The sequence below is a fragment of the Uloborus diversus genome, chromosome 3 (genome assembly GCF_026930045.1).
Source record: "Uloborus diversus isolate 005 chromosome 3, Udiv.v.3.1, whole genome shotgun sequence".
NCBI classification, from domain to species: domain Eukaryota; kingdom Metazoa; phylum Arthropoda; class Arachnida; order Araneae; family Uloboridae; genus Uloborus; species Uloborus diversus.
In genome coordinates, this window is record NC_072733.1 from 90,893,554 (window position 1) to 90,920,582 (window position 27,029).

The 27,029-nt window shown below is 31.6% G+C and overlaps 1 protein-coding gene across 1 annotated transcript in view; it reads left to right on the forward strand.

Annotated features, from left to right (window-relative positions):
* The window catches only part of LOC129218844 (uncharacterized), a 130,425-nt gene that overhangs the window by 42,297 nt on the left and 61,099 nt on the right, over nt 1–27,029 (forward strand). Inside the window, exon 3 of the mRNA XM_054853166.1 lies at nt 11,253–11,386. Within this exon, the coding sequence (XP_054709141.1) occupies nt 11,253–11,386 (134 nt within the window). The remainder of the gene's footprint in view (nt 1–11,252; nt 11,387–27,029) is intronic.

Consider the following 27,029-nt stretch of genomic DNA (forward strand, 5'->3'; position numbering starts at 1 on the left):
ATACGGCAGTTTGTATCATTCTGACCTCAGTCTTTCTTTACCATCCACATATTTATAACTTTTGCACTGGATGGTAATGACATTTCAACATATTTTACCTGACAAAGTATCAAATGTGGCTTCTTTTCTAACAGTTGTAAATATTTTGAACAAAGTTCACTAATTATAAGCATAAAAAGAACAAAATTGCACAAAAATGAAAATGCACAGCATTTTACAAATTAGTTTGAATTTCGAGATCTTGAATTCAAAGTACGGTTTTCGACACCACGAATTGCGATAAGACCCTACTCGTTGGGTTTCTTGTTTCTATTAAGTACTTTTATCACAACCATAATTTCAATTCAAGTCTATATTCAAATTAATACCAGGAGCTGGATGCTGGATGTTATTTGCTGAATGATGGATACTAATGATGAATTGTGTAAAGTCGAGAAGACCTTTTTGTAAATAATACGATTTTATACATGGACACCTTTATTATAAGCATAGAAAAAAAAAATCAAAGGTCGTGCGTCATTCAACGGTCAAGTAAAAACAATAAGAAATTCGTGATTGCTCCATAATGTTAAAAGTTACTCAATATGAGTGAGGATGGAAATGATTGACTTACATTTTTTTCTATTTACTTTGATTTTAAATACACTTTACCAAGAAACTCAGAAATTTCTACACATAAAACTACTATTTTATTAAAAAAAGTTATGTTGCCTGCTACTAAAATTTAAAAGTTACTTGAGCTGCCAGTAACACTAAGTGATCAAGAAATTCCGTAAAAACTGTTGGATGGTAATGACGAAAATTGCTATGGAAAAGTTTTAACTATGAAAGAAACATTTTGATGTTTGCAATCAATCGAAAAAAAAAGAGAAGAAAAATGATTTCAAATTAGGATACTTGATGCATTGTAAAAATCTATTTTAGCGATACATTTCAGTAGAAATTTTAAAACAATGATTGAAACCTTTACTTAAAATCGAAAGACGTGTGCAAAAGTACGAAATTGATAAACTTTGCATATGTGCACAATGATTGGGACATTTTTTCTTTATAATTTATTTTTACAGTCGGAATTTCTGAAAATCTAGGGAAGTGACATGATATCATAGGTTAATTCCATGTGTGAATCACACTACAAACTGATAATTTTAAGATACAAATGTCTCTTTATCTCAAACTTATTAAAGTATTATCTCCTATTTTTTCTCAGCATTACTATTTAGCATTGAAACAAACTATTCAACCTATTATTATTCCCTAAACGCTTTACATGACGGTTGGAAGTGTTAAAATACAAATGTTACTCACACTACATGCAAAAGAAAGTAATATTTAAGTGATGTTTATATCTTTGGATATCTTCCTCTTCAGCAAAATTAAAAGTAAAACTTGTTCCATTTATGTATCCAGAAGGTTCAAAATTAAGAAAAATATTGCATATTTATTGATATAACCTATTTTAGAATATTAGGGGACATTTCCATATGTGACTCTCACTACATATAGATTGTGACTCACACTACCGCATCCAATTTCGAAACACAGAACAAATCCTACACATTTATTTTTCAACATTGACATATTTTAGACCACATAAATCTCAAAGAACATGTTTTAAATCATAATTATAACATTTAAACTAACCCTTGACGTTATTATTAATGCAAAATTTTTGAAATATGTAATGCATGCGCTGGACTAAACGGCTCAGGAAGTTTCTATGTTGCTCTATCAGAAAAAGTTATATCTGTGTCAGATATGTCATCAACTTTAGGCCAAGAGAAACGTTTGGAGTTCTTATCCAACCTTAAAAATTTTACGGTAACGGCACCTAAGCTTGGCATGCCAATAACTTGACCAACAAAGTACTTTACTAGTCTTTTCCCAGAAAAAGGAACAAGAATCCAGTCCCCAACATTAAAATTTGAAGATTCTTCATGTATGTTTTCTACGTCTTCTGGTTCTTCAAAGCACCCATTTGTGAAATTGAATATATTTTTATTCATCTTCCCTGATATTGACGAAATTTTTAAACTCAAAACAATGCATCCTCCTTGTATCAGGAATAGGATTGATTTCAATCCCATTTGGTGCCTACAGCTTATCCTACAGTAATAAGACATTTTGGATGTTATCAACTCCTGTGGAACGTATATGGAGTGAATATTCGGACAAATCTCTGCAGCTACTTGTGTGAACTCTTTAGCAGAATGGGGGTCAATTTTCTTAGATAAGGAGACCCCCTCACTCGCCGCTTCAGAGTACTACCTAAGCCCTCGATTGCACCTGCACCCTTGCTATGGCTAGGGGCAGAAAATTGCCATTGAAACTTTCCTTCTATAATCTCTTACTCAAATCAAGTTTATTCGTTGACGTTGTGTCTCAGCTTTGCGAAAATCTAAATATTTCCGAATTTCTTAAGCCTTTTCTTTGCTATGCTTTACGCGGAGATTTAGTTTTAGCAATAGCATCTGTAGCAAATACATTTAAATTATTGGTTTGTATAAATTTTATAATTTTAATGACGACTTTTGTCATCAAAGTGTAAAAACTCGCAAAACAAAACCAAAACTGTGACTCACACTACACACACATTAATATTTATATTTCTAACAGTATTCAATATTATATCAAATGAATTGTGAAAAAGTATTGACATTAAGTTATAGAAAGGAAATAACACTTTTAAAAAATACTAATACAATACACATCAACTTATCATAAATATGAAAAAGATCTACAGGATTTTTTTTTCATACCACACTGCATAGGTAAATCAAAGCTAGTTGCACTATAATACGTAAAATTTGTGGTAAAATGTTATATTGCTGCAACTGGGTTGTAACATATCAGATTTATCTTTACTGTGTGACGTAGCGGCCTTCATGGAGAAACTTTTTTCGCGTGGTCTGTCGTTAACAAGCATTCATCGACAACTGCTCGAGAGGCATGCAGTGATTCGTTTTTTGTTGGCAAAAAGGTGTAACTGCTCTCAAATTTATCGATATTTGCATGAAGTGTATGGTGAAAATGCAATGTTAGGTCAATTTGCCCCAAAATTTTGAAACATGTTTGAGAAATGGACGTGAAGCAAAAGAAAAAAGTGGACTTCTGAAAAAGATTCGGTGCGAAGTGTGGGATCATTCTCTCTGTTAGCCCATGCTTTTCACTTTGTAACTTTCATGTTTTTGATTCCACGAAAGGGGAACTTTCAAAGTGTAATATTACTTTGTTAATCAGATGGGAACTGCAACCTGAGAACTGTTATCGGACACTGGACAGCATTTCAGTACAGAGGGCATCTAGTCCAGTAACCTTGTAGCCTGAAAGGGGGGGGGGGTACCTTGCGTCAAATCCGGTAGTTCTGATTTTTTGCTGAGTTGTTTATGATATTGGTCTATTAAATAATCGAAGTTTGTGACCTCACAAGCGCCGAACGCATCCTAGTTATAAGTCGAAAAAACCGTGAAATTTCGGCCTTTTCTGTAGATTTTGGCGATTTTAACCCTAAAATACTAATTTTTCAGTAATATCTTCAGTGAACGTTTTGAATGTAGACTAAATTTTCTACAATATGAATCCAGAACCATTTTTTTCGAACCAATAGTTTTCGAGATCTAGCTTCTAAATTTTTTTTTCTTTTTTTTGAAAATCGCAATTTTTCGCAATATTTTGTGGTTCCAAATCAATATTGACCCTGTTTCTTTAGAACCTTTCCCTCCTTTGATCAGTCATCACGTTCTAGTGGAAGCTGAAGAGATTTGAGAACCCCTAAGCAGGTTCCCTCCCCCTCTCATTTTTCATAAATTCATTTCTACATCTGCTATATTATGGAAGTCTTTTGTGTTTTATTATGGAATGTTAAAATAAAAAAACGAAAAGGTTCGAAAATATGATGTTCAATATTAAGCTCTAATTTTAATAGTCAAATAAAACGCACAACAAGATCTAACAGATACATCCATTAAGTTAATTTGTCAATCAGTTATTCAGTTGAGTTATTCAATGTAATCATTAAGTTAATTTGTCCCTCTTGGATGGCCCCAGCTGAGGTTCGTCCGTATCTGCCTCGTCATATTGCGATGGCATATCCTTATTAAGAGTTGGTGATCTATCGTCATTGTTTTGTGCCTACAAGACATTTTCAATGTCAAAATCGGGAAGGTCGTCACCTTCTGAGGAATCAAAATCTGTTTCTATTTCAACATATGTTACGTTGTCGGAGGAGACTCCACTGCAGTGCATGCACACGGATAAGCATTTCATCCCCGCCATCTTGCAGCTGCAAGCAGTCTCACAACCTTTGCAAGCGCTGCGATGAAAACCAGCATTGATCTGGCAAGGTTACCTCCTACAAGAGACGCTGCTTGATTTCACTCATTGCATGACATCTGATGCTTTACCCTTCCTCATTTGTGAAAATAGATTTTACGTTGGTGTGAAGTTACACTTAGCAGGGGCGTAGCTAAGGGGGGGGGGGGTTGGGGGACAAAACCTCCCCCGAAATGTTTGTCCCAAAAAAAAGGAGAGAGAGAAAGAAAGAAAAGAGAAGAGAAAGAAAAGAGAAGAGAAAGAAAAGAGAAGAGAAAGAAAAGAGGAGAGAAAAAAAAGAGAAGAGAAAAGAAAAAGAAAACAAAAAATCAAAAAAAAATTTTCTGAATAACAGTGGTCAAAAATTCACTTCGCTCCCCCCCCCCCCCCCAGTGTTATTGAAAATCAGCTCAATGAGTGATCCTCAAGCGTAAAGACGCCTCACTCCTCACTGTGCTGCAACATTTTTTTGATAATTTGAGTGAAATTTCACACTTCGCTTTAGAAATGAGATTGATTTGTTAAATATACGTATATGTAGCCTTTTTTTGTCATAGATTCTGAAAATTGTTAAGTATGTTTAATTTTATGAGCGGCGCAGTGGGAATATTAAATACAGTTGAATCTGTATGTTTCGAATTTCACAGGAAGGAAAAAATCGAGATAAAGAAGTTTTAAGATACGGGGGCTTTAAGAAACTTTATAGAAATTTGGAATATGATGGTGAAAATTTGAAATCGATACTATAGACAACATGGGCTCTTAATCAAAATTCCTCTGTATTAGTTTTGTTAGGTCTTTATTCTATTATTACATTATTAAGTGCTTTATTGCCAGTTTAAGGAAACATTTTGACAGTAAAAGAAACTTTGAGCATATCTTTTTGAAGAAAACGTCTTTTATTGCTTTTTGGTGCCTTATTTTTTCTTTTTCTTGTTTTTTGATTAATTATTTATCCTCTTGAGGTTAGCAATTGCTGCAAATCTAACCTGGCCAATATTCTAGGATTTTCCTTTTTCTTTACTTGAAAAAATCTTAAACTTTCTTTTCCCTCCTATTATCTTGGTTTTCTTTAAGGAATCATAATTTTAAGAAAGAGAGCGATCACAGAACAGTACTAAACCAGATAACAGCAAAATGGCTTTTAACTTGAATGACCTTTAACCATGAACTTGAAATACTCATCCATAATGCAACTAATACTCAACCTGTGAATTTCACCCCCTTTACTCTTCTTCCAAGAAAGTGCTCGAAACGACTGTCCTTTCGTTAATCTTCCTAGAAAACCTATTCGTGGAACGCATTTCTCCTTTTTTTGCCCCCTCAGCCCTTTCTGTTTCGAGTTGAAGAAAATGCTTTTGCTTGCTGCTTTGAAGATCATTGGGCTTCGAATCCGAAAATGATAGCATGCCGGAATTCGAGACATAAGGTTTTTGTTGGCGTTGTGCTGTCATAGTCAAAACGGCCTTTGCTAACCAGAAAATCCACCGCAATCACATCGATTTGTCGAAAATGTCAGCCAGGATTTACTGCGTATTCTTTTAAAAACGTGCAGTCTGTACTATTTAGAATAGTATATTCTAAGTGAACGTTGTTGTATGATGAAGCGAGCAAAACCAATAACAAACTCCCCCCCCCCCAAAAAAAAAATGTAAATGACGAAAATGGTTGCTCTAAAAAGAGAAAGTTAACGTCCTCTGCAGAAAACGAAGTACAGTCTGCTGAAGCAGCATTAATTCCATCGAACCCTTCTGAAGGAAATTTTATTTTAATTTAAAAGAAAAACTGCATAGCATTACATGAATAAAATGTTTAAATACGAAATGAATTTAGACTGTTCTGTACTATTTCTGTTAGCTTCGTTCGCATTAAAAAGTAGAAAATAAACAAGACTTCTGTTTATAACACTCGAAAATTGCTGTTGCTCTCTCAAATAGATATTTATGTAAATTCTAAAGCAGGTAATAAAATTAAAAATAAAAACTTGAAAGAAGAATAGATGGTATGCAGCTTTGTGCAAATAACTTTCTACCGCCTATATTTCTTCCCTCTTTTTTAATTCAAATTTTATTAACTGCTTTAGAACTAGCATAAATGTAAATACATATAAAAAGTAACATATAAATATAACGATATGAAAAGTCATTTCATTTTTTGCAGGTTATAATCAAGAAGTCTTTTTTTATTTTATTTCATGCTTTTAGTGCGAACCAAGTTAGTAAAAATAGTCTGACCACCGATGAGATTGAAAGTCAAACATCCAGTTCACAGGCGGAAATGGATCCATCTATTAGCTTTCAGGGATGCCAGCTTTTGTAGATGTGTGTTAGCCTCTAAATTAAGCAGTCACACTGAAATGAACGGAACACACTCATCTGATATTTGATTTTCCCCCTGATTTGGATAGACTGGTTTTGACTAGACCTGTTGCTAGAAAGTTTCACTTTAAATTAAATGGAGAAAAAGGAAGAAAAAAGTTAAATTTTCCAAAACATTACAAAAAATAAATAAATAAAAAAATTCTTTGATTTTGTTTTGTTTGACACAAGTATCGAACTTGGGCCACCCCATTCCAAAGTATGTAAAAGTTCACACACACACACACACACACACATATATATATAAATATAAAATAAAAGAAGTAACCCCCCCCCCCGAAAGTCGGGTCTAGCTACGCCTCTGACACTTAGACTGATTAGCAAGTCAATATCTCCACCAACAGATAACACTACCTCATAGGTAGAGGCAACAGCTACAGATGTAGTTATCATGAGCCTGTCAGCATTTCCACTGCTTGAAATACTTGGATGTTGTGGTTTCTTATTTTAGCTTTCAGCAAGTTGGTAAAACAAATTTGTTTTTCTCGTTTGACAAGAACTTCTCTTGACGAATCAGTAGCACCGTTGTCCCATCAAAGATTTGTCTCTGGCGAAGAGTGTAACTTAGCTCTTCGAAGACATTCGGAGGTCTTTGTACTTCTTTGTACCACAACATCTCCTGCAGATGATTTCTTGCGGCTGCCAGAGAGGTTGTGAGAATGTTTGCAGCTGCAGGAAGGCGAGAATGAAATGCTCATCTGTGTGTGCATGCACTGCAGTGGAGCTTCCTGTGACATTGCAGCAGATGTTGAAATACAAACAGATTTCGGTTCCTCATTTTATCTTCCCGATTTCGACATGGAAAATGTCTAGTGAGCACAAAACAGTGAAGATAGACCGACAACTCTTGAAAAGGATATGCCACCGAGATATGACGAGGCAGATGCGGACGAACCTCTACTGAGGCTATTGAACTCAACTGTATAACCGATTGAAAAATTAACTTAAGGGATAGATCTATTAAATCTTGTTAGAGGCAAGTTATTTGACTATTCAAGTTAGAGCTTAACATTAAATATCATATTTCGAACCTTTTCGTTTTTTATTTTAACATCCCGTAATAAAACATAAAAGGCTTCCATAATAGAGCAGATGTAGAAATGAATGTATGAAAAATGAGAGAGGGAGGGAACCTCCTTACCTCCTCAAATCTCTTCCGAATCCACTAGAACGTGATGAGGGGTCAATGGGGGGAGAGTTTCTAAAGAAACGGGGTCAATATTGATTTAGAACCGAAAAATATTGCGAAAAATCGTGATTTTCAAAAAAAAAAGTATAAATTTTTAGAGGCTCGAAAACTATTGGGTGTAAAAAATGGCTCTGTATTGATATTGTAGCAAATTTAGTCTACTTTAAAAACGTTCATTGAAGGTATTATTGAAAAACTAGTCGTTTAGGGTTAAAATCGCCAAACACTACACTGTAAAAAAAATCCGGAAACGTTTCTGAGTATATCGTGCAGCTGTGGTTCATGAAAGTTTCAAAAACGTTTCTGAGTATTTCAGAATCCTCTTTCTGTAATGTCCAGAAACGTGTCTGAGTATTTCGGAATCCTCTTTCTGTAATTTTCAGAAACGTTTCTGAGTATTTCGGAATCCTCTTTCTGTAATGTCCAGAACGTGTCTGAGTATTTCGGAATCCTCTTTCTGTAATTTTCAGAAACGTTTCTGAGTATTTCGGAATCCTCTTTCCGTAATTTCCAGAAATGTTTCTGAGTATTCTGTGCAGCTGTGGTTCATGAAAGTTTCGAAAACGTTTCCGAGTATTTCGGAATTCTCCAAACAATTTTCAAAAACGTTTCCGAGAATTTCGGAATCCTTTTTCCGTGATTTTTTCTAAAATATAATTCTTTATTATAGTATTGCATATCATATCAGTTTCAATTCTTTCATATCTAAGAGCAATAATACAAGCAATTTTAGAATCATTCGTGGATTTTTTTTTTTTTTTTGGAATTTCTAATGACAAATAGCATGGTTAACAGCATAACCTATGCACAGTTATAAATTTTTGAAAAATTATGAAATAATCTAGTAGTTTCATTCCTAATCACAAAATCGTCGGGGAATTGGAGTGGGGGTACCTTCTGAAAAGTGGGGATTGTTTGTTAAACAATCTTAAACTTCAGTTTTTCTCTCAATATTTTCAAGACAAAACTATCAACATATTGTATTTTTAATGCAGAACTTAAAAACATATCTTGTATCAAACTTGATAGCTTTTATCTTCGGATAAAATTTGACAGGACTTACCTACCCTTCGCGTTCCTAAATTCGTTCACCTCAAGTCAATTTCTCTGACGAACAAAGTGTACCGAAAAGTACCAACAGAGAAATTGATGAATTTAAATATGATACCAAGTCCCCCTGCTGGAACCATTCGGGTTGATTCTTCTGTTCTTGCCATTTTCCATCTCATCACAAATATAAATACTTATTCAAAATAGGTTACTGATTTTATTTTTACAGTGTGCGCAAAATGCATTATATATTTTATTTATTAAAACATTGAACTCTATTACATGATTATTCCATTTCATATATACAAGAATACCCCCCCCCCACCATAAGAGTGATGGTGCACCCATAAAATGCTATGAAGCGCCCACCCCCCTTGAAAAAGCAACATCATATACATTATAAATCAAAGTATCATATACATTATAAATCAAAGTATCATATAAATTATAAGTCAAATACTTTAATATGGTGTAAAAATACAAAATTATTTTATTAAGTCTTTTTTTTTTTTTTTTTTTTTTTGCTTTTGGTAAAATTGAGGCTCGTAAAACGAAAAAAATGAAGACACTTTTAAATACATATATGTATCTATTTGTTAAATAAATTAATACACATTTAACTAATTTAAAGCGTTTCGCTAATGCAAATATTTAAAGAGATATCGTCATTTAGATAATACTGAAGCACTATGTTCCTAATTACAAGAGATAGTTTTTTTTTTACTTCACAATCTAGCTACACTGTTTACAAGAGAATGAAAACATGCAACCTTACAGACGAACTATCAAACCTGACAATTTGCATATTATAACATTTAATTCATAATGCGTGATACATAAATGTTCAGCCAAATATTAACTGAGATTGACACATAAAAACAAAGTACACAATAACACTTATTTAAATTTTTTTATAATCTTCAATTCATAAATTTTACAGAATAAAACTAGACACACTTGCACTTTAAATATGTGTTCTATATAATGTAAAATATTTTCAAATTGCAATAGTTCACAACGAAAAAATGATAATGAAGAAAATAGTTTTTTTTTAACGAGATTTATATGAACTAAATCTCTTTAAAGTAATAGAGTTGCAAAGCGACTTACCTATTCGTCGGTGGTGGTCTTTTGCAGGCTTTGGTCACCAAAAAGGTGATTTTTATGACAGAATAAAATTCTGCCAACAAAAATTACCCATTTGGTATAGAAAGAAGAAAAGTATCCAAGAAAAAAGTGAATTACCTACACAAGTTATGCGACGCAATGAATTTAGATGGCGTCCTCTCGGCAGTTATTTGGTTTTTAATTTCAGTTTGTATTCCTTCCGCGAGCATGCGTCGAGAATTTGCACTTCGTACTTAAAAATAAGTGACATAGCTTCAAATTCAATCTCATGACGATACATATGCAAGAAAATATAAGACTTTAAAATTATCTTCAGTGAATTCATGCGAGGAACAAAACTTCTACTAATCCCCTTGATGAGTGTTACTTCGCATACATGAGTCAGCACTTGTTTTCATTGCGTGCTTTCGAAAGTTTCAGTTTAGTTTTGCTGCTGGACTATAAAATTGCCGTGAGAGCTGCGCATGCGTCGACTCTTACTTTCTTGCTAAACGGGAAACGTTTTTGATTATAGCAGAAAACTGCGGAGGGCGTACGAATCTGTGTATTACGGAAAACTTTTTTGTATATTCAGAGAGTTTTCCGAGATTTTTTTACAGTGTACAGAAAAGACCGAAATTTCACGGTTTTTTCGATTTTTAACTGGGTTGCGTACGGCACTCGAGGTCACAAACTTAGATTAGTTAACCAATATCATAAAAAACTTAGCAAAAAATCAGAACTACCGGATTTGATGCAAGGTCCGATGTATATGGTAGTTGGACTAATCGAAAAACATTTAACAAATTTCGACAAAGATAGTTAAAGGAAATGGTAACGTTTTAAAGTATATTTTCTTGAAACATTGAGGAAATAAAAATATATTGTAAAATTTCTATCCTGTTTTTTTTTAGACTTTGTAACCAACTTTTTGATTGACCTTTGTATTTTAGTCAAACAATGGTCTAACCATGATATATTTAGGTAAAAATTGCATAAGAATTTGTGCAAAGTTTACTTTTACTTCTATAGAAACTTCTTCTTTACTTCTATATAACTATTACAAATAAAAGCATGTTCACAATTGTGGAATATTACGTGAACCATTTCTTAGTATGTTAATATTGTATGCTCATGCAAAACGATGTATTATAATGTATGTAAGGAGCATAAAAGAAGGTAGAAGCAAAAGCTAAAGTCAGTGTATCGTGTTACAGCATTGCCGTCAGGTGGTCCGGATATCATTGGATTACAATCACGCTATCAAGTTGGAGATGAGGTAAATATAACGTGTTCCTTTGGGCCTTCAAAACCAGCAGCGAAAGTCAACTGGTATATTAATGGTGAATTGGTAAGTAATTTACCTTTTTTTCTCCCATTTGCATCAGAGATTAATTAATAAAGTTATAATATTATATGCTATACAAAAGTACACATCAAGTTGAGTTTAAAATGCGTTATGCTCTTTCCCTTTGTGCGTTATCCAATTTGCGGATTATTCTTATAGTTTAATTATTAAATGTACCAGGATTTTTGGGTTTTCGGAGCCTTAAAAAATCCCATCCTAAAATTGTTCAAGTAGCGCCAGTGTACTAAAAAGACGAAATCCTGAAAAATAACACTTATAATTGATGCATTCGTAAAGAAGCATATAATATGTAGAAAAAGAACTGCCTTTTTATGGAACAACAAGTAGAATTATTTTCTACGCGTCTATTCTTGAAAATCTGGGGAGGGGGGGGGGGTTGCAAGTAAGATTTCCTTCTAGAAAGTGAACAGTACCATTATCAATTTTCACTTTCACGGCACAGAGCGAATTTCTTTTCTTCATTTTTAACTTCCTTTTGATTTACAGAGGCGTCTTTCAGTCATTCGAACCGAAGCTATTTGACTTTCCGTGTTAATCAGAACAATTATTTAAATGGATAGTTGGGAGATCGTTGGATGTTTGTATCTCTAAAAATAAATAGTGTCGCAACTTTGTTTCACTCCTTTTTTTAGAAGAGCTCTGTATCGCTAGTACAAAAAGAAATTTAACTTAAAATGAAAAATATAAATCTTTCTTAAAAACTGCAACTTGATTAGTATGTAATTTTAATTAAGATGAGAATGTAAAAAATACATCAAGTAGAAATAAATATACCTTTGTGCAGAGAAGAAAAATTAAAAATAAAACCGTTTTAATGCACAAAATTTACACATTACTGCGTACATGTGTTTTGGCGTCACAAAGAACGTCTATTTTTTTATTTTTTTGAAATTCTTCTTTGGTCGACATTTTGTGTTTTGCTCTTTACCAGAAGTTTTTTCTTTCATTTTTCTTTTTCTTTTTCTGCTATTTACGATTATGGAAATTTTTATTTATTTATTTATTTATTTTTTTAGCATTAGTGGCTTAACCTTATGCCAAGCGAATTCTTTCTTCTTTAGTTCCATACCTGTGAGAAAGCTTTTGAACAATGGTTACATTCCTATTGGTTTCTCATTTGCTTATATTTTTCTCATTGGTGTTAGGTTAATCAGATATTTATCCCTTTTAAGGGACTTACTTTTCTGTCTTGTTGCTTGTGCATGCACTAATCTTCAAGTATTGTGCAATAAAACGTTATTTTACAGCTTCTAAACAACGTGTTAGCAACTGTAATATTAGAATTCACTTCTAAAAAATAAAAAAATGATTTGGCCAAAATGTTTGTATTATTTTCAATGCTGTTTAGAATTTGTTGCCACAATTTTTAGAATATATATATATATATATATATATATATATATATATATATATATATATATATATATATATATATATATATATATATATATATATATATATATATATATATATATATATATATATATATATATATATATATATATATATATATATATATATATATATATATATATATATATATATATATATATATATATATATAAAAGTTTCTTGCCAGTTTTGAGCCTGAAAATTGGCAATTTTTAGATGCACTGTTTCAATGTATTTTTACCATAACAGTAATGTCCATTTTGTAAGTTATTTTTGCTAGAAATAGTTTATAATCTCTTGAAGAATATTTTGATTATCATTTTCAGATGTTCAGAGAATGATGATCAAGTATATCTCTGAGTTTATTTTGACGTTCAAACAATATTATACTAACTGATTAGTTTGTCGAAACGAAAGGCTAAAAATCAATGCAGAGTTTTTGTTGAAAACTGTTTTACTTGAGAATGGAATCAGAGTAGTCAACAGTAAATTTTAGAAAACTTCTGCAGCATTAATAAACAAATTCGTCGAATTCCGTTTTATGTTTTCGATTTGCATGATTGCTGAAGCAATAAAAAAAATTCTCCCACGGTAAGTTTATGAACCCGTTCGATGACTGAAATTGTCCCGGTAAGTCTACGATTATATTTATTTACTTTATTATGCCTCGAATTCTCACGCAATCGGGACCTGAATATTAGGTAGGTCTTTTGTTATACGATCACCAATATTATTAACTAGATAGTCAGATGTAATATTTATCTGGAAAATTCTGGTAAAAATAGTTTGTTTTTATGAGTTGAATGAATGATGGGCTTTGTAGGAACAAATTATTATGCATGAAACAAGAAATTAGAATCTCTCTTGGGACAAGAGACTTAATTTACATTCCTGTCGTTGAATTCTTTGGTAATATATTCCTTTTTCTCAAAAGAAAGATTACTCTTTTAAATAATAGTATGTGTCAAAGGACCATGTAATGCTTTCATCACATAGTTTTTTGCGTTGCCAAATTGAAATGCTTCTTGTCAAACAAGTGTGTCTCAATCGTGAACACTAGCATGAAACATGATTAGAATTAAAAAATGAACAGAAGCAATATCAGCACGGAACAGTATGGTTTAACGAATTAAATTTGTAGGCATTTCCCTTTTTTATGTCATATATGTAAAAGATGTTCGTTTATCAAACTGAAATATGTACTGCTGAAAATATTTATGGGCTAGATATTTTATTTTCATTCTATAACTTGAATTCTACGATATGTTACATATCTGCGTTTGGACAATGTGCAAATCTGATTAATTAATGGCGGGATTTAGTTTTTTGTCTTTATTATTATTTTTCAGGGATAGTTTTATAAGAGACCGATGTTTCTATTAAGACCAATTCGCCATTTTTATTAAACTGTTGACAAGTACAATTGAAGTTTAAATTTTCACATGGAATGATTTTTTTCCTATTTGTTGTGAGTCATTTGATGAATATGCAAAAATGGGAACCAATTAAATAACAAATGAGTGAGATACTGAACCTTAAGATGGCCTTATTTATTGCACTTACCATACATATATACATGTATGTTGTATATATACATATATATATATATATATATATATATACACACACAGTGGAAGACAAAAACTGAATCTCTTGCAAAAACTCACATTTTGCGGATTTTCTCGAGAAATTAGAAAAAAAAAAACATTTGGACTGTGTAACTTTTTACACAAAAGGTATTCTTCAGCTGATAGGTTTCAACAAAAATTAAATCATCCATGCATTTAGGAGAACAGCAACAACTTGAGGAAGTTTTAGAAATAAACGCCAATATTATTACTATTTTGCTTTCTCATCATTATGTACTGTACATACATAGATTATTTAAAAGTAGTAATATCACTTTTGGGTTATACAGAATATAAAAGAAGGTTTGTAATTGAGAATTTGTGCCACTTTTAATGCAATGAAAGAAGCAAGAAGAAAAATAATGAGGATTTTAAATTTATGCATTATTCCAAATGCCGCTTTTTCAGAAATACTTACATAATTTAAAGTATTCAAGTAATAAAATCAAATAAAATTATAACTATTGCCAGTTTTTAATTAAACTTATATTTTTTCAAAGAAAAACAAAAACTACTGAATGAATAACTCGTAAATGATGCGCACATTTGCAATCGATATTATTTATACAAGCTTCAAGAGTAGACAAGTAAAGGACAATGCATGTAAGAAAAACAGCATTTACTGATATTGATGTTTTGTTAAGCTTTCTTAAGCGGTGGTGATCATTAAAATATTCATTTAAATAAAAAAAAATCTAATGAATATAATCTAGAAAATCGAAAGCCTATTGTAATATTTCCTTTTACATTTACTCGCTCCTGGCTACAAATGTTTGTTTGTGTTCGTAAAGAAACGGTTTTACATATATTTTTCTAGGCAATAAATCTATATACTTAACGGTAATTATTTGTGCCTTAACAACGATTCCGTATATATTATTACTACCTTAATTTACGAGATGATCCTTGAATCTTTTCAGTCTAGTTTCAATTTTTAAGGGATGTAAGAAGTTTTAAAATTAAGCTTCACTTGTTAAAACAAACTAAGCAATAAAAGTAACGAAAAACACATTATTTTCTTAAACAGTGAATTTTTAATAATCTGTGTTATACAATGTTAGTGTGAATTTATTTTTGAAATATAGTTCATTCGTTTAAAAAACATTTTACATTTACTTACATTGAATTTTCTCATATTCCCCTTATGAATTTCATGAAGTAACTCTGCATACTATTTTGAGGTTCATAATCACCTTGATTAGTTGAGAATTCTAACAGTTACAGGTATTTTTCATAAAATTTACATTATTTCGTTGGTTCTTGAATAATTTTGTTAAAAATGTTTCCATTAACAGATTCAACAGCTCATTTAACAGTTAATGATTATTATTATTATGAACAATACAACTGTGTTTTTTGCAAAAAGCAATATGTTGCTTGAAGCAATCGTTTGCCATATAAACTATAACATGCCATGGGCAGGTAAACGGCAGTATCTTCAGAAATGAGTTGTCGAAGTATAAAACGCGTTTTGGATTCAATACGCAATATAGGGAAATGTTGGAATGTTGCTTTTTTTTCCTCTAGCGAAAACCAAATAAGCCAGCTTGTACAATAAAGCTAACGAACAACAGATGAAAAAATGCAAAAAGCTGAAAAATTTGCAGTTACTGCGCTTTACCTGCCCACGGCAGTAATGTTTCCAGTAGTTTCAAACCAAAATATGATAAAATTATGATTGAGGCCCATTTTTGACTGCTTGTTGATGTTTGGGTTTTAAAACACTTCTTTTAGATCTTTACTCCCACAAAAATGATAGAAAAAGATCGAGAAAAAGAGGAAATGCATGATGAACAGTGTTAACGGCTGTGTTTCTTCAAACCTACCACTGACATTGAAACAAAACAAAACAAAAAAAAAACTAAACCAGCAAATATATAGATTTAAACCGCTGTTAAACATTCATTTTTTTCATTCACAACGAAAGTGGCTTTGGAGTAACACCATGTCAAGTGACTTAGGGGTCCCCACTCGACCCTCTCTGATTTGGATGAAATTTCATAGAAGTTTAGAGATGCTTTTGAAACTAAGATATGTAAATTTTCAGCTTCCTAGATCCAAATCCTGAGGATCTATGATCTCCGAAAAATGTGATCCGAAATGGCGGATCAGTTTTTTGTGCCAAATTGCCATATTTAGACTAAGTTAACAGAAAATTTTATTACACTGGAAGCCTGAAATTTTAGGCGCTTAAAGTACGTTTGAGCGTTAATATATTCAATTATTTTTGTGAATTTGAGAGTGTTAGATTTCGTGTAGCATGTGCGTGAACTTAGGAAAAAGCGCAATGAGGAAAATTTTTCCTAGGTTCTAGGTTGTCATAAAATCTGAACAAAAGTTATTCAAAAGCTCATACATCGAGATTTCATTGTAAAAATTCTTGTTTTTAATGGGTTACAGTTGCAGACCCTTAATATCTATTTTCTAAAAGTTATTGAGATCCAAAGTGGCTATCAAAACCGTTCAAGTAAAAAATAGCCTATTTTCAAAGCGCTTATAGCTCAAGTTTGTCACCTTGCGTCATCTTTTCGTTAAAACCATTAAAAAGAACAGTCTTTTTCCTATCAAAATAAGTTTTTTCTTTGATGAAGTTATTTCGTTTAAGGATAAAAAAAATGAGCTTAAAATTCAGAGTGTCGTAACGAATTGCAATGTTTAAGGTCAGGTTGCAGCAAATTTTATCAAACTGGAAGCCTGAAATTTTAGGCGTTTAAAGTACTTTTGGTTGTCAATACGTCCTAGTATTTTTATGAATTTGAGGTCATTAACTTTTATGTAGCACGCATGCAGAGTCGCAAGAAAAACGCAGGTGAGGAACTTTTTCTTGGATTTTAGAATGTCATAAATTCTGAACAAAAATGATTCAAAAGCTCGTACCTAGCAATTTTATTGTCAATATACATGTTTTTATGGTTTATAGTTGCAGAGCGTAAATATTGATTTTTGTAAAAGATATTGGCATCTAAAGTGACTGTCAAAATCGTTCGCATGAATAATAGCCTATTTTCAATATGCATAGGTCAAGTTCGTCACCTTGCATCACCTTTTCGTTGGCACCATTAGAAAGAACAGATTTTTTCCTATAAAAATAGTTTTTTCGTACGATGGGGTTCTTTCAGATAAGCGTAAAAAAATGAGGTTGAAATACTATTCCTCGTTACCGAGAAAATCTCGTTCTGCAATAAATAAAGAATAGTGAATGCAGTGGAAAATGACTGATAGTTAGTTTTCAACTGTTATAAGTCAGAAACAGTTGAACCTGCTTCTGATTTCTGAAAAAAGTTCACTTTGCAGAAGAAATATGATAGAAATACAAATTTTTCTTGTCCTGTCTGATGTATCAGTCAGCTTCCAGAACAGGATATTTTTGTTTCTACCACATTTTTAATTTTCAAAAGAACTTTTAAGGAAAGGATTAAAAACCTATTTCTGACTAATGACAGTTGTAAAATCTCTATTAGTCGGTGTCCACGGCATTTACCATTATTTATTTATTGTAGAACGAAACTTTCTTGCAAACGACAAACAATATTTCTAAAATCGTATTGAAAAACTAATTTTATAGGAAAAATTGCATTCTTTCTGATGGTGCCAACGAAAAGAAGATGCAAGGTGATAAACTTGACCTACACCGCATTAAAAAGTCTATTTTTCATGTGAACGATTTTGACAGCCACTTTGGATGCCAATATCTTTTAAAAATCCATATTTACGCCCTGCAACTATAAAACCATTGAAACCATATATATTGAAAATAGAATTACAAAGTACAAGATTTTGAATCATTTTTGTTCAGAATTTATGACATTCTAAAATTCAGGAAAAAGTTTCACCACTGCGTTTTTCTTGTTACTTTGCATGCATGCTACATAAAAGTTAATGAACTCAAACTCATAAAAATACTGGAACGTATTGATAACCAAAAGTACTTTAAGTCCCTAAAATTTCAGACTTACAGTGTGATAAAATTTGCCGCAACCTGCTCTTAAACATTGCAATTCGTTACAACAGTCCGAATTTTAAGCTCATTTTTTTGTTCTAAAACGAAAGAACACCATCAAAAAAAAAACTTATTTTGAAAGGAAAAAGTCTGTTCTTTCTAATGGTTTTAACGAAAAGTTGATACTAGGTGACAAACTTGAGCTATAGCACTTTGAAAATAGGTTATTTTTCACTTCAACAGTTTTGATAGCCACTTTGAATGTCAATATCTTTTAGAAATTAGATATTTAAGCTCTGCAACTGTAACATATTAAAAACAAGTATTTTTACAATGGAATCACGAAGCATGAGATTTAGAATAATTTTTGTTCACATTTTATGACAGCGTAAAATCTAGAGTAAAATTTCCCCATCACGCTTTTTCACAAGTTCACGCGCATGCTACACAAAATCTAACGAGATCAAATTCACAAAAATACTTGAATTTATTAACGGATAAACCTACTTTGAGAGCCTAAATTTTCAGGCTTTCAATGCAATAAAATTTTCTGTAAACTTAATATAAATATCGCAATTTGGCACAAAAAGCTGATCTGCCATTTTAGGTCACATTTTTCGGAGATCCTACATCCTTACGATTTGGATCTAGAATGCTGAAAATTTGCATAGGCTAGTTTCAAAAGCATCTCTAACACCTCCATAAAATTTCATCGAAATCGGAGATGGTAGAGTGGAGACGATATGAAAAATTAGGTCAGTTGACGTGGAATGACTCTTTGTTCAGTTCATGGGGATACATACTATTATTGGTTGGTTTTGGCAAGTTTAAATTTGCAAATAAAGAATGCCTTACACTAATATAACTTTACTTAATTTTGTCCCGGAAATTTGGACCCTTTTTCAACGAAAAGTTCTGGCGGGAATAAATACTAGATACCATAGCCATATCAAGAAAAAAATTAAATTAAGATTTGTGTTCATATTAATATTTAACGGGACCATAAATCGTAGTTATTTTAAAGGAACCACACTTAAAGTTTAAAAATTAATAATAAGATAAATTAATAAAATTAATTAATGGAAATAAAATTCGAAAACTAATTAATTAGTTCAAATGTAATTAAAGTAAAAGAAAAAAGCATTTCAGCATATTCTACTTCCGCTATTTTATTTTAACAAGTTGCATTAAAAATTTTATAAAATCAGATCATTTAAATAATTGCGGAGTAAAGTAAGTAGAAGGAAGTGGAAAGTTGCAGTAGAGAAGTAGGGCTCTTTCATCAGACGTGTTTAGCTTTTATACAAATTATATTACAATTTATGCCATATTCATCATCTTGTATTTTGTTTTTATTCCATTCGTCTGTCACAATATTTGTTTGAAGTTCAGTCATTTAAGCAATTCATTTCTCAAAAAAAAAAAAAAAAGGTTAAAAAAAAATTCTTTTATGTACACTGCACAGAGTGAAAAATTTACCTTTTTCAAAAGTTAATTCAATTTTTTCTACTGTTTGATAGTTTATGCGGAAAATTGAAGATTGCCAACGCTTAGCAAATATTCGATTTTTGAAAAACGTATCATGCGTACCTATTGTCATCAGTTTTCTGTGCAAGTAAAGGGTAGGAGATTAAAGAAATGGTTAATGGTTTAACAACCATTACTATTTATTTAAGCTAGTTAGAAAAACAACGTTAAAAGCAATAATTTTCAAAAAGTTGCAGATGCGTGTGTCCTGGTTTCATGTAACCCGTCTCCTCTTGGTGCAGAGAGGTGTACGTTTATGGATGCAAATTCAATTGACAAAAGTCTTCGTCAGATGACCACGTAAACTCAGTGTTTCAATTGAAAATGTTTGATACGTGATTATTACGTAAACCTAATGTTGTCAAATCTTACTAACGAACATTTTTTTTTATTGTTCGTCTGTTTAGCAAATAATAGTTTTGAATTTACCGCGAAATTTCTTCGTGTTCTCCAATGATGTATTGTGTTTGCCTTTTTCTTTTTTCTTTTTTTGCAATGTGAAAAAAATGCTAACTGTGTTTTATGAAATTAGAACTGGACATTTTTTTCACTCTACACTCGGGGTTCTGTCGTTCATGAACGAACGGGTCAAAAATAATGAATCCTTAAAATGAACGGATCCGTTCGTTCACTTAAAAAATGAACGACCGTTCTTTTGAACGGTGCGCAGTTTGAAGCATTGTATTGTGATAAATTCGCATTTTTTAAAAACAATAACATTAATCTTCAAATTTTTAACTCTCCACCAATCTCAAATTTCCTTTTTCTTAGTGTAGTACGTACAATATATTCATTCGAAAACTTTTACTTTCTGCTGTATGCGTCATTTTTCTTTAATTGTTACAGTTGATTTGCCATTTTACAATGTATCCATTATTATTGTTTTGTATAACTTGTTTGGGTCACTAAAAAAAGGTTGGACATTCTACTTCCTGTCCCACGCATCTGCCAAAATCCTCCTCAGGCTTTCTGTCGCCAGAATCATTTTTTAAAATACTTCTTATCAATTTTCTGGCAAATCTATTGTCTTCCATAGTATCCTTATCAACTACCACGATTGATTTCGCTTTATTTTTTACTGATTATTACTGTCTTATTTTTTCCTCCATTAAAAAAAAAGTGCTGTGTTTTCTTTTTCTTTTTTCTGTTCTCATCGGTACTGTGGAATCATTTTGAAGTTCCGTAATATTTTTAGGTGAGTCTTTTTTTTCTTTAAATTAAGTTAACCGGTACTTCGGCTGAGCTACCAATATATTTGTTGTTACTTCTTTCTTTATACATGGTCTATTGTAAATACTATAACTGGGCGATTCTCGAAAAAATGTCCCGTGCGTAACTCTAAGTTTTTTATTTTTTCCAGCTAACCAAAGTATTCAAAAAATAATGCTGTTGTGGAATAATACATGCTTTAATATACTATCAAAGAATAACTTTTAATTCAATAACCATTAATAGTTACTTGAATAAAATAAAAAAATAGCGTTACTCACTGACATTTTTTCGCGAACCGCCCAATTGTATATACAGTGCTGTAGCTGGAAAAGTTTAACATCTTAACTTTTTGACGTGCTGAAATGGAACCATATTTTACACATAACATATTTTATCATTCGGCAACTGAGAAATATCTTACAAAATGAACTATAATTGCTTTATACATCTAAACCTGAAAAAAATTTTGATTCATTTTTCAAATGTATATTTTCTTACTTTTATATCATTATAGCTTTTTTTTCTTTCAAAGAATATTACTGATCTAATGAAACGTTTCGAATGTACGTGAGTATGTCGTGCAGAGAGGGCACCTGGAATTTTTTGAAATGAACGAAGTCGTTCAAATGAACGACTTGAATGAACGGATCAAAAGAATGAACTATTCTCTGATGAACGACATTGAAAAAAGAACGACAATGCCCACCTCTAGTCTACACCCGCACTCGGCAAAAAAGTCATGTAACGAGAAAATTTTGCCACAAAACTGAGAACTTAGCTAGATAGCGCACTTCTTAATTTTTAGCAAGCAGGAGAATAAATTACCGACAAATCGATATTCACACAGTTCTTCAAACAGATTCAAGGATGGTATGGTCTGACTCGAGGGATGCTGTTGTAGTTACATTTATTTATATTTTTTTTACTGTTTTTATACCTTTTAAAATACCACTTAAACATTTCGAGATTATTTAATGTAAAAAAGGTTTCAATTTAAAAAATAAACTATGCGTTTATAATAAGCATTGCTAAACAGTTGGTAAAAAACATTTGTTAAATCAGACGCAGAGTTCACCGCTTGCTCACACTTTTAGTTTTATAAATCCTATGTTAAAATAAAAACTAATTTTCAAATACTTTTAACAAAAATACACCAAATTTCGGAAAGTTACAGAAATGAATTCGGAGCGTTTAATGCAAGTTGCATTTAATTTTGCTGAATCTCTCCAGACTCTAAAACAACACTTTAACCTGAAATTCGAGTCACTGACACATTACTTTTGATGAAATAGAGGTAAATTTTACGTCTAGTGTGGATGTAGTAGAGAACATTAATAATTAACTTAAGCGAAATTACTCTTATTATCTGTAATGAAATTTAATAAGAGGTCATTTAATCCGAAATTATGGATTTCTGTCCTCTAAACATGCTTCAAGTTTTAATAGTATCTAAAAAGACTATATATAATTCTTCAATGGGCTACACCCTAGTAGAAACTGATTCTTTTAAATGTGAGAGTAGGCAGGCTTTCCGTTTTGTTGTGGCCTTATGAAAATACACCCAAACCTGTTTTTATGCGGTGGATAAGCACCGCATTAAAAAAAATTGTTCGAAACTTCACGAGTAGCTTTAAAAAGTTGTTTTCACAACTCAGTCGATTTTTTTTTTTTTTTTTTTTTTTTTTTTATGCGGTGGATGGGAACCACATAAAAAAAGTCTCAGATAGAAAATAACTCAAAAACTTACAAAATGGTAATATTTAAACGAAATCAAACAAAATAAACCAAGTGATAATTTTTGCCGAGTAGTTGGACGAAACTTCCAGAATAAGGAAATTTTTCGGAGGTCACAGGGACTTCCAATCGGGGTGCCTATGTCGTCACATGGAAGATACTACCTCGCACTCGTTTTAAAAATAATTTCATCAATTGAATCCCAAACTTGATTAAAATTTTAATATACCGCACAAAAAAATCGCATAAAAAAGACCGCAAAAAAACAGGTTTTGGTGTACTAAGTTTTTATCTAGTGGAAAGGGGAGGGGGAACATGGTCCCGGAGTACGTGTGAACACTGTAGATTATACTAAGATAACTTTAAGCAAAAAATCTTGAAAAATTCTCAGTTGATTGTAGTACAATTCTTAACTCTTGCTTAAACGTCTAAACAATGAGCCAATAATAATTGATCAACAATTTAATGTCGTAGAACGGTTACATGAAATAAAAAGATACGTAGTATTTAATTTACTTAGAAATTTTAGTTTAAAATCATTGTTTTAAATATTATCCTATTATGTATGGAGTTTAGGAGAAATATATAATAAGAATAATCATTACATAATAAAATATTCTTTGTAGTATGTAGTATTATAAGTTTTTTCCTTGTCTATTTAATTATCAGAGCATGCTACGAAACTTTAAAATTTGATACTGAGCAGGGTTAAATATTTTGGGGGAAATATTTCCTTTTACATTACTGCACAATTTAAACACAGCATTGGTTGCAGACCCTTCTATGTCATTAGAATATACATATATATTTAGCAGTAGAGTTTTCTTTCAAACGAGATGATTTTCCTTTTTTTAAAAAATGTTGCTTGTATGCGTCTCAGGCTTGTTCACTTACGCCCCCCCCCCCCTCTTATAGGGGCATATGTGAGCAATTTAAAGCATTTTTAAAAAGTACCATAACTTTTTTTTCTTTTAATCTCAATAAACTCCATGGCCGAAAGAAAAGACTAGTAACACTTTTGCTCTGAGAAATTGACAGCATGTTTTTTTGAAAAATGACGAAATAAAAATAAGTGTTCACACGTGATCCCCTTCTCTCTATACCATTTCCTTATAACTAAGGGGTATTTATAACTAAGGGGTAGTCTGTGTCAATAAGGCAGCTCTTTTTCATTGCCCAAAAGCAGTGCTCCTGAATCAGTTTTTAGAGTGAAAGTGTTACGCCCGCATTGTTATACTAATCATTATTCCGCAGCAATTAGTATTGATACTGAATACATAAGAAAGTTTGCCAACTAGGGAGCTAAGCAAATTACTAATGGCCCTATGTAAAAGGCATCGCTGTACCTGAGACCATTTCCCCGAGTGTTAGGTTTCAAACCGTCAGGAATGGGAAACCACCACACATGACTTTTATAAAAGTAACTACCAGGAAATAACCTTGGTTTATCGTAAAGTAACCATTTAAATTAGAATGCGGTATATTAATAGCTAATTCCAAGAACTATTTTCTTAAACTATTTATTGTTATTATTTAGAAACGAGTTTCTAAAACTCAGCTGTATTCATTGCGGCTCTTGATACTCTATAAAAACTGTTTCAATTATTTATGGCATCATGATGTTGACAGAGGTACAACACAAGATGGTACGATGCTAGATGGTTTTATACAAAATCTCACAAGGAAAAGGAACATAGAAGGGGAATTATATACCTCATTTCTGTAACTCTCAGAGCCAGAATAACGTCCGAAAATTGCAATTTTCCTTAAATTAGTGCATTGTATTGTCGAATTCTATTCCGCATTGAACCATGGAAACGTAATCCCCCCAAAAAAATCCTTTGTAATTTTTCAACCAGTTTAAAAAGAGCGCGTGTCCCATTTTTTACATGTGTCAGACAAACGTTTTATCTCTCTCCTGTAAAGTAATGATTATATGACTTAGTTGTTCTGGCTCTGAGGTACAGATTTAGTACTTAATGTGTCAAACAAAACTCATTGTACTAAAATTATAAGACATTTTTTTGAGCTAACTCGACAAAAAATTAGCGGTGAACTGCGAAAGTTTACTTTTGATTAGATTATTACGCTTTATACACATAACTTTTAAAAACTTTCAATTCCAGAAATATAAAAAGACTGGTGAGTTGACTCACCTAACTGAACCATAAAATTTAGAACTTAATTCATTTCGAATAAAGTGGGGCGGTTCTGTGCACATGAAGGCCCTAAGTACAGAAGTCTCCCCTAACAATAAAATGTTAACTCCTAACTATAGATTTTAAAACAAAAACTTGTATTTTAATAGTAAAAACACGCCTTATCAGAATTTAATTTTCTCCTTTCGTTTTCCTTTAAAAAGGAAGAGTTTCCAATGTGATTTGTTTTTACCTTGAGGGGTGAAACAAAATAACTGTACTGTTATTAATAACACAAAACATTGTCTTGTCTGTAAATATTGCCGTTTACACGCGTAAAAATGCAAGATGCTGCCTGAGAATTCTAAAAGAAATTTAATTAGATATGAGCACAATTTACGGGTAAAAAAGGTAGTTACTTTATGCTTTACTTAATGTATTTTTCAAATATTCAATGCTACATCTAGTAACTAAGGTTCATAAATTTTTATTCAAATATAACCGAAACATTGCTGTAATTTAATAAAAACAAGAGGATTACTTTCTCGGAGAGGCATCTCGGCGAAAAAAACTGAGTTTCCAATTTCAATTTAATTACATTGCTGTTTTCACATTTGATGTTGCATAGCTATAACTTTTAAACGTTCAATTAATATTCGTTTACATACGAGATGAAATTGAATCATTCGATTTTATCTATAAAGTTTTTGTGTAGTTCTATAAAATACCGTTTTTCAGTTGTAAAAGAATTAATTATAAGCTAATGTCATGAAATGACTATTAAGATACATTAAATAAACTTTATTTCAAGTTTTATCTTGACATTTAGTTTCTAGCTCAGATAAATAAATATAAAACTACTTGCCATTATTTTTGCAATGCGATTCAAATTTCTTCAATCGTTTTTTAAGGTAAATTCAATATATTATTAGGATGAGAACTGAATTATTGAAAAGTGAAAATAGAAATCAATCGTAATTTACCACACAGAAGAAAATGTGATACCATATTGTGTACTACCGTATATTTGAAATATATACGTAATTTGAATTATATTACCGTATATTGAAGTCATACAGTAATATTTTTCAATGCAGTTTGGGTTGAACATTAGTTATTCATAACATATAAACTATAAAAAATATATAAATAAAAACTTTTAAGCATTTTGTTTTGATAACTGATCGTAATATCGCTCGTTTGGAAAAAGAGTGCCACAATACGAAATTTTTAATTTTCTTTCTTTTTTTTCGCTTAAAGGGCTTCGAATGACGTTATCTTCTTTGGAACATAATGGCAGATTTTTTGCTCTAATATTAACCACTGGAGAGCACAGCATACTTATTTCTCTTATAGCAAAATTTTCTGAAGAATTATATAAACTTTAAACGCTTCTCCTGTAAAATTTCATTTCTTCGTATTGTGGCACTCTTCTTCCAAATGAGCGATATAACTTGACAAATATTTACATCTTTGTCGTGTCAACAAATACTTTTTAACTCTCCAGAACTCGCGTTCAAATGGGTGACCTGAGAACATGCGAGTGAGAAAAGTTTTCTCACACCAACTTTTTAGCCCCAAAAATGTCTAAAATATTTTTTAGTTGAAAATATTTCATTTACTATTTTTGAGCCATTCCATTTCAGATCAGGCAGGGTCTGTCACATGACCATCACCGATTTTTTTGAAAAAAATACAGTAGTTACAACTAAGGGACATATGAAATATCCCAAAAGGATTTTGCAAGAAAAATTTTTTTTCTTCAGTTACAGCCTATTAAAATTCTGCACAAAATCCGCCATTTTGGAAAAAACCGGCAAAACACTCCATTTCAAATGGACATTATTTCAAAAATATTTAACCTATTTGAATAATTCTTTTTTCTAAAAATAAATAAGGACCCATATATCCTCTAGACATTGTTTTTGAAAGTTTAGTTAGGTTTTTTGATAAAGAAAAAAAATAATTTTTGTCGCGAAAAAACTGCATTTTTACCGATTTTATGATTTTTTTTCTCCATGAAAAAAAAAGTTTTTTTTACTAAACTGAGATAT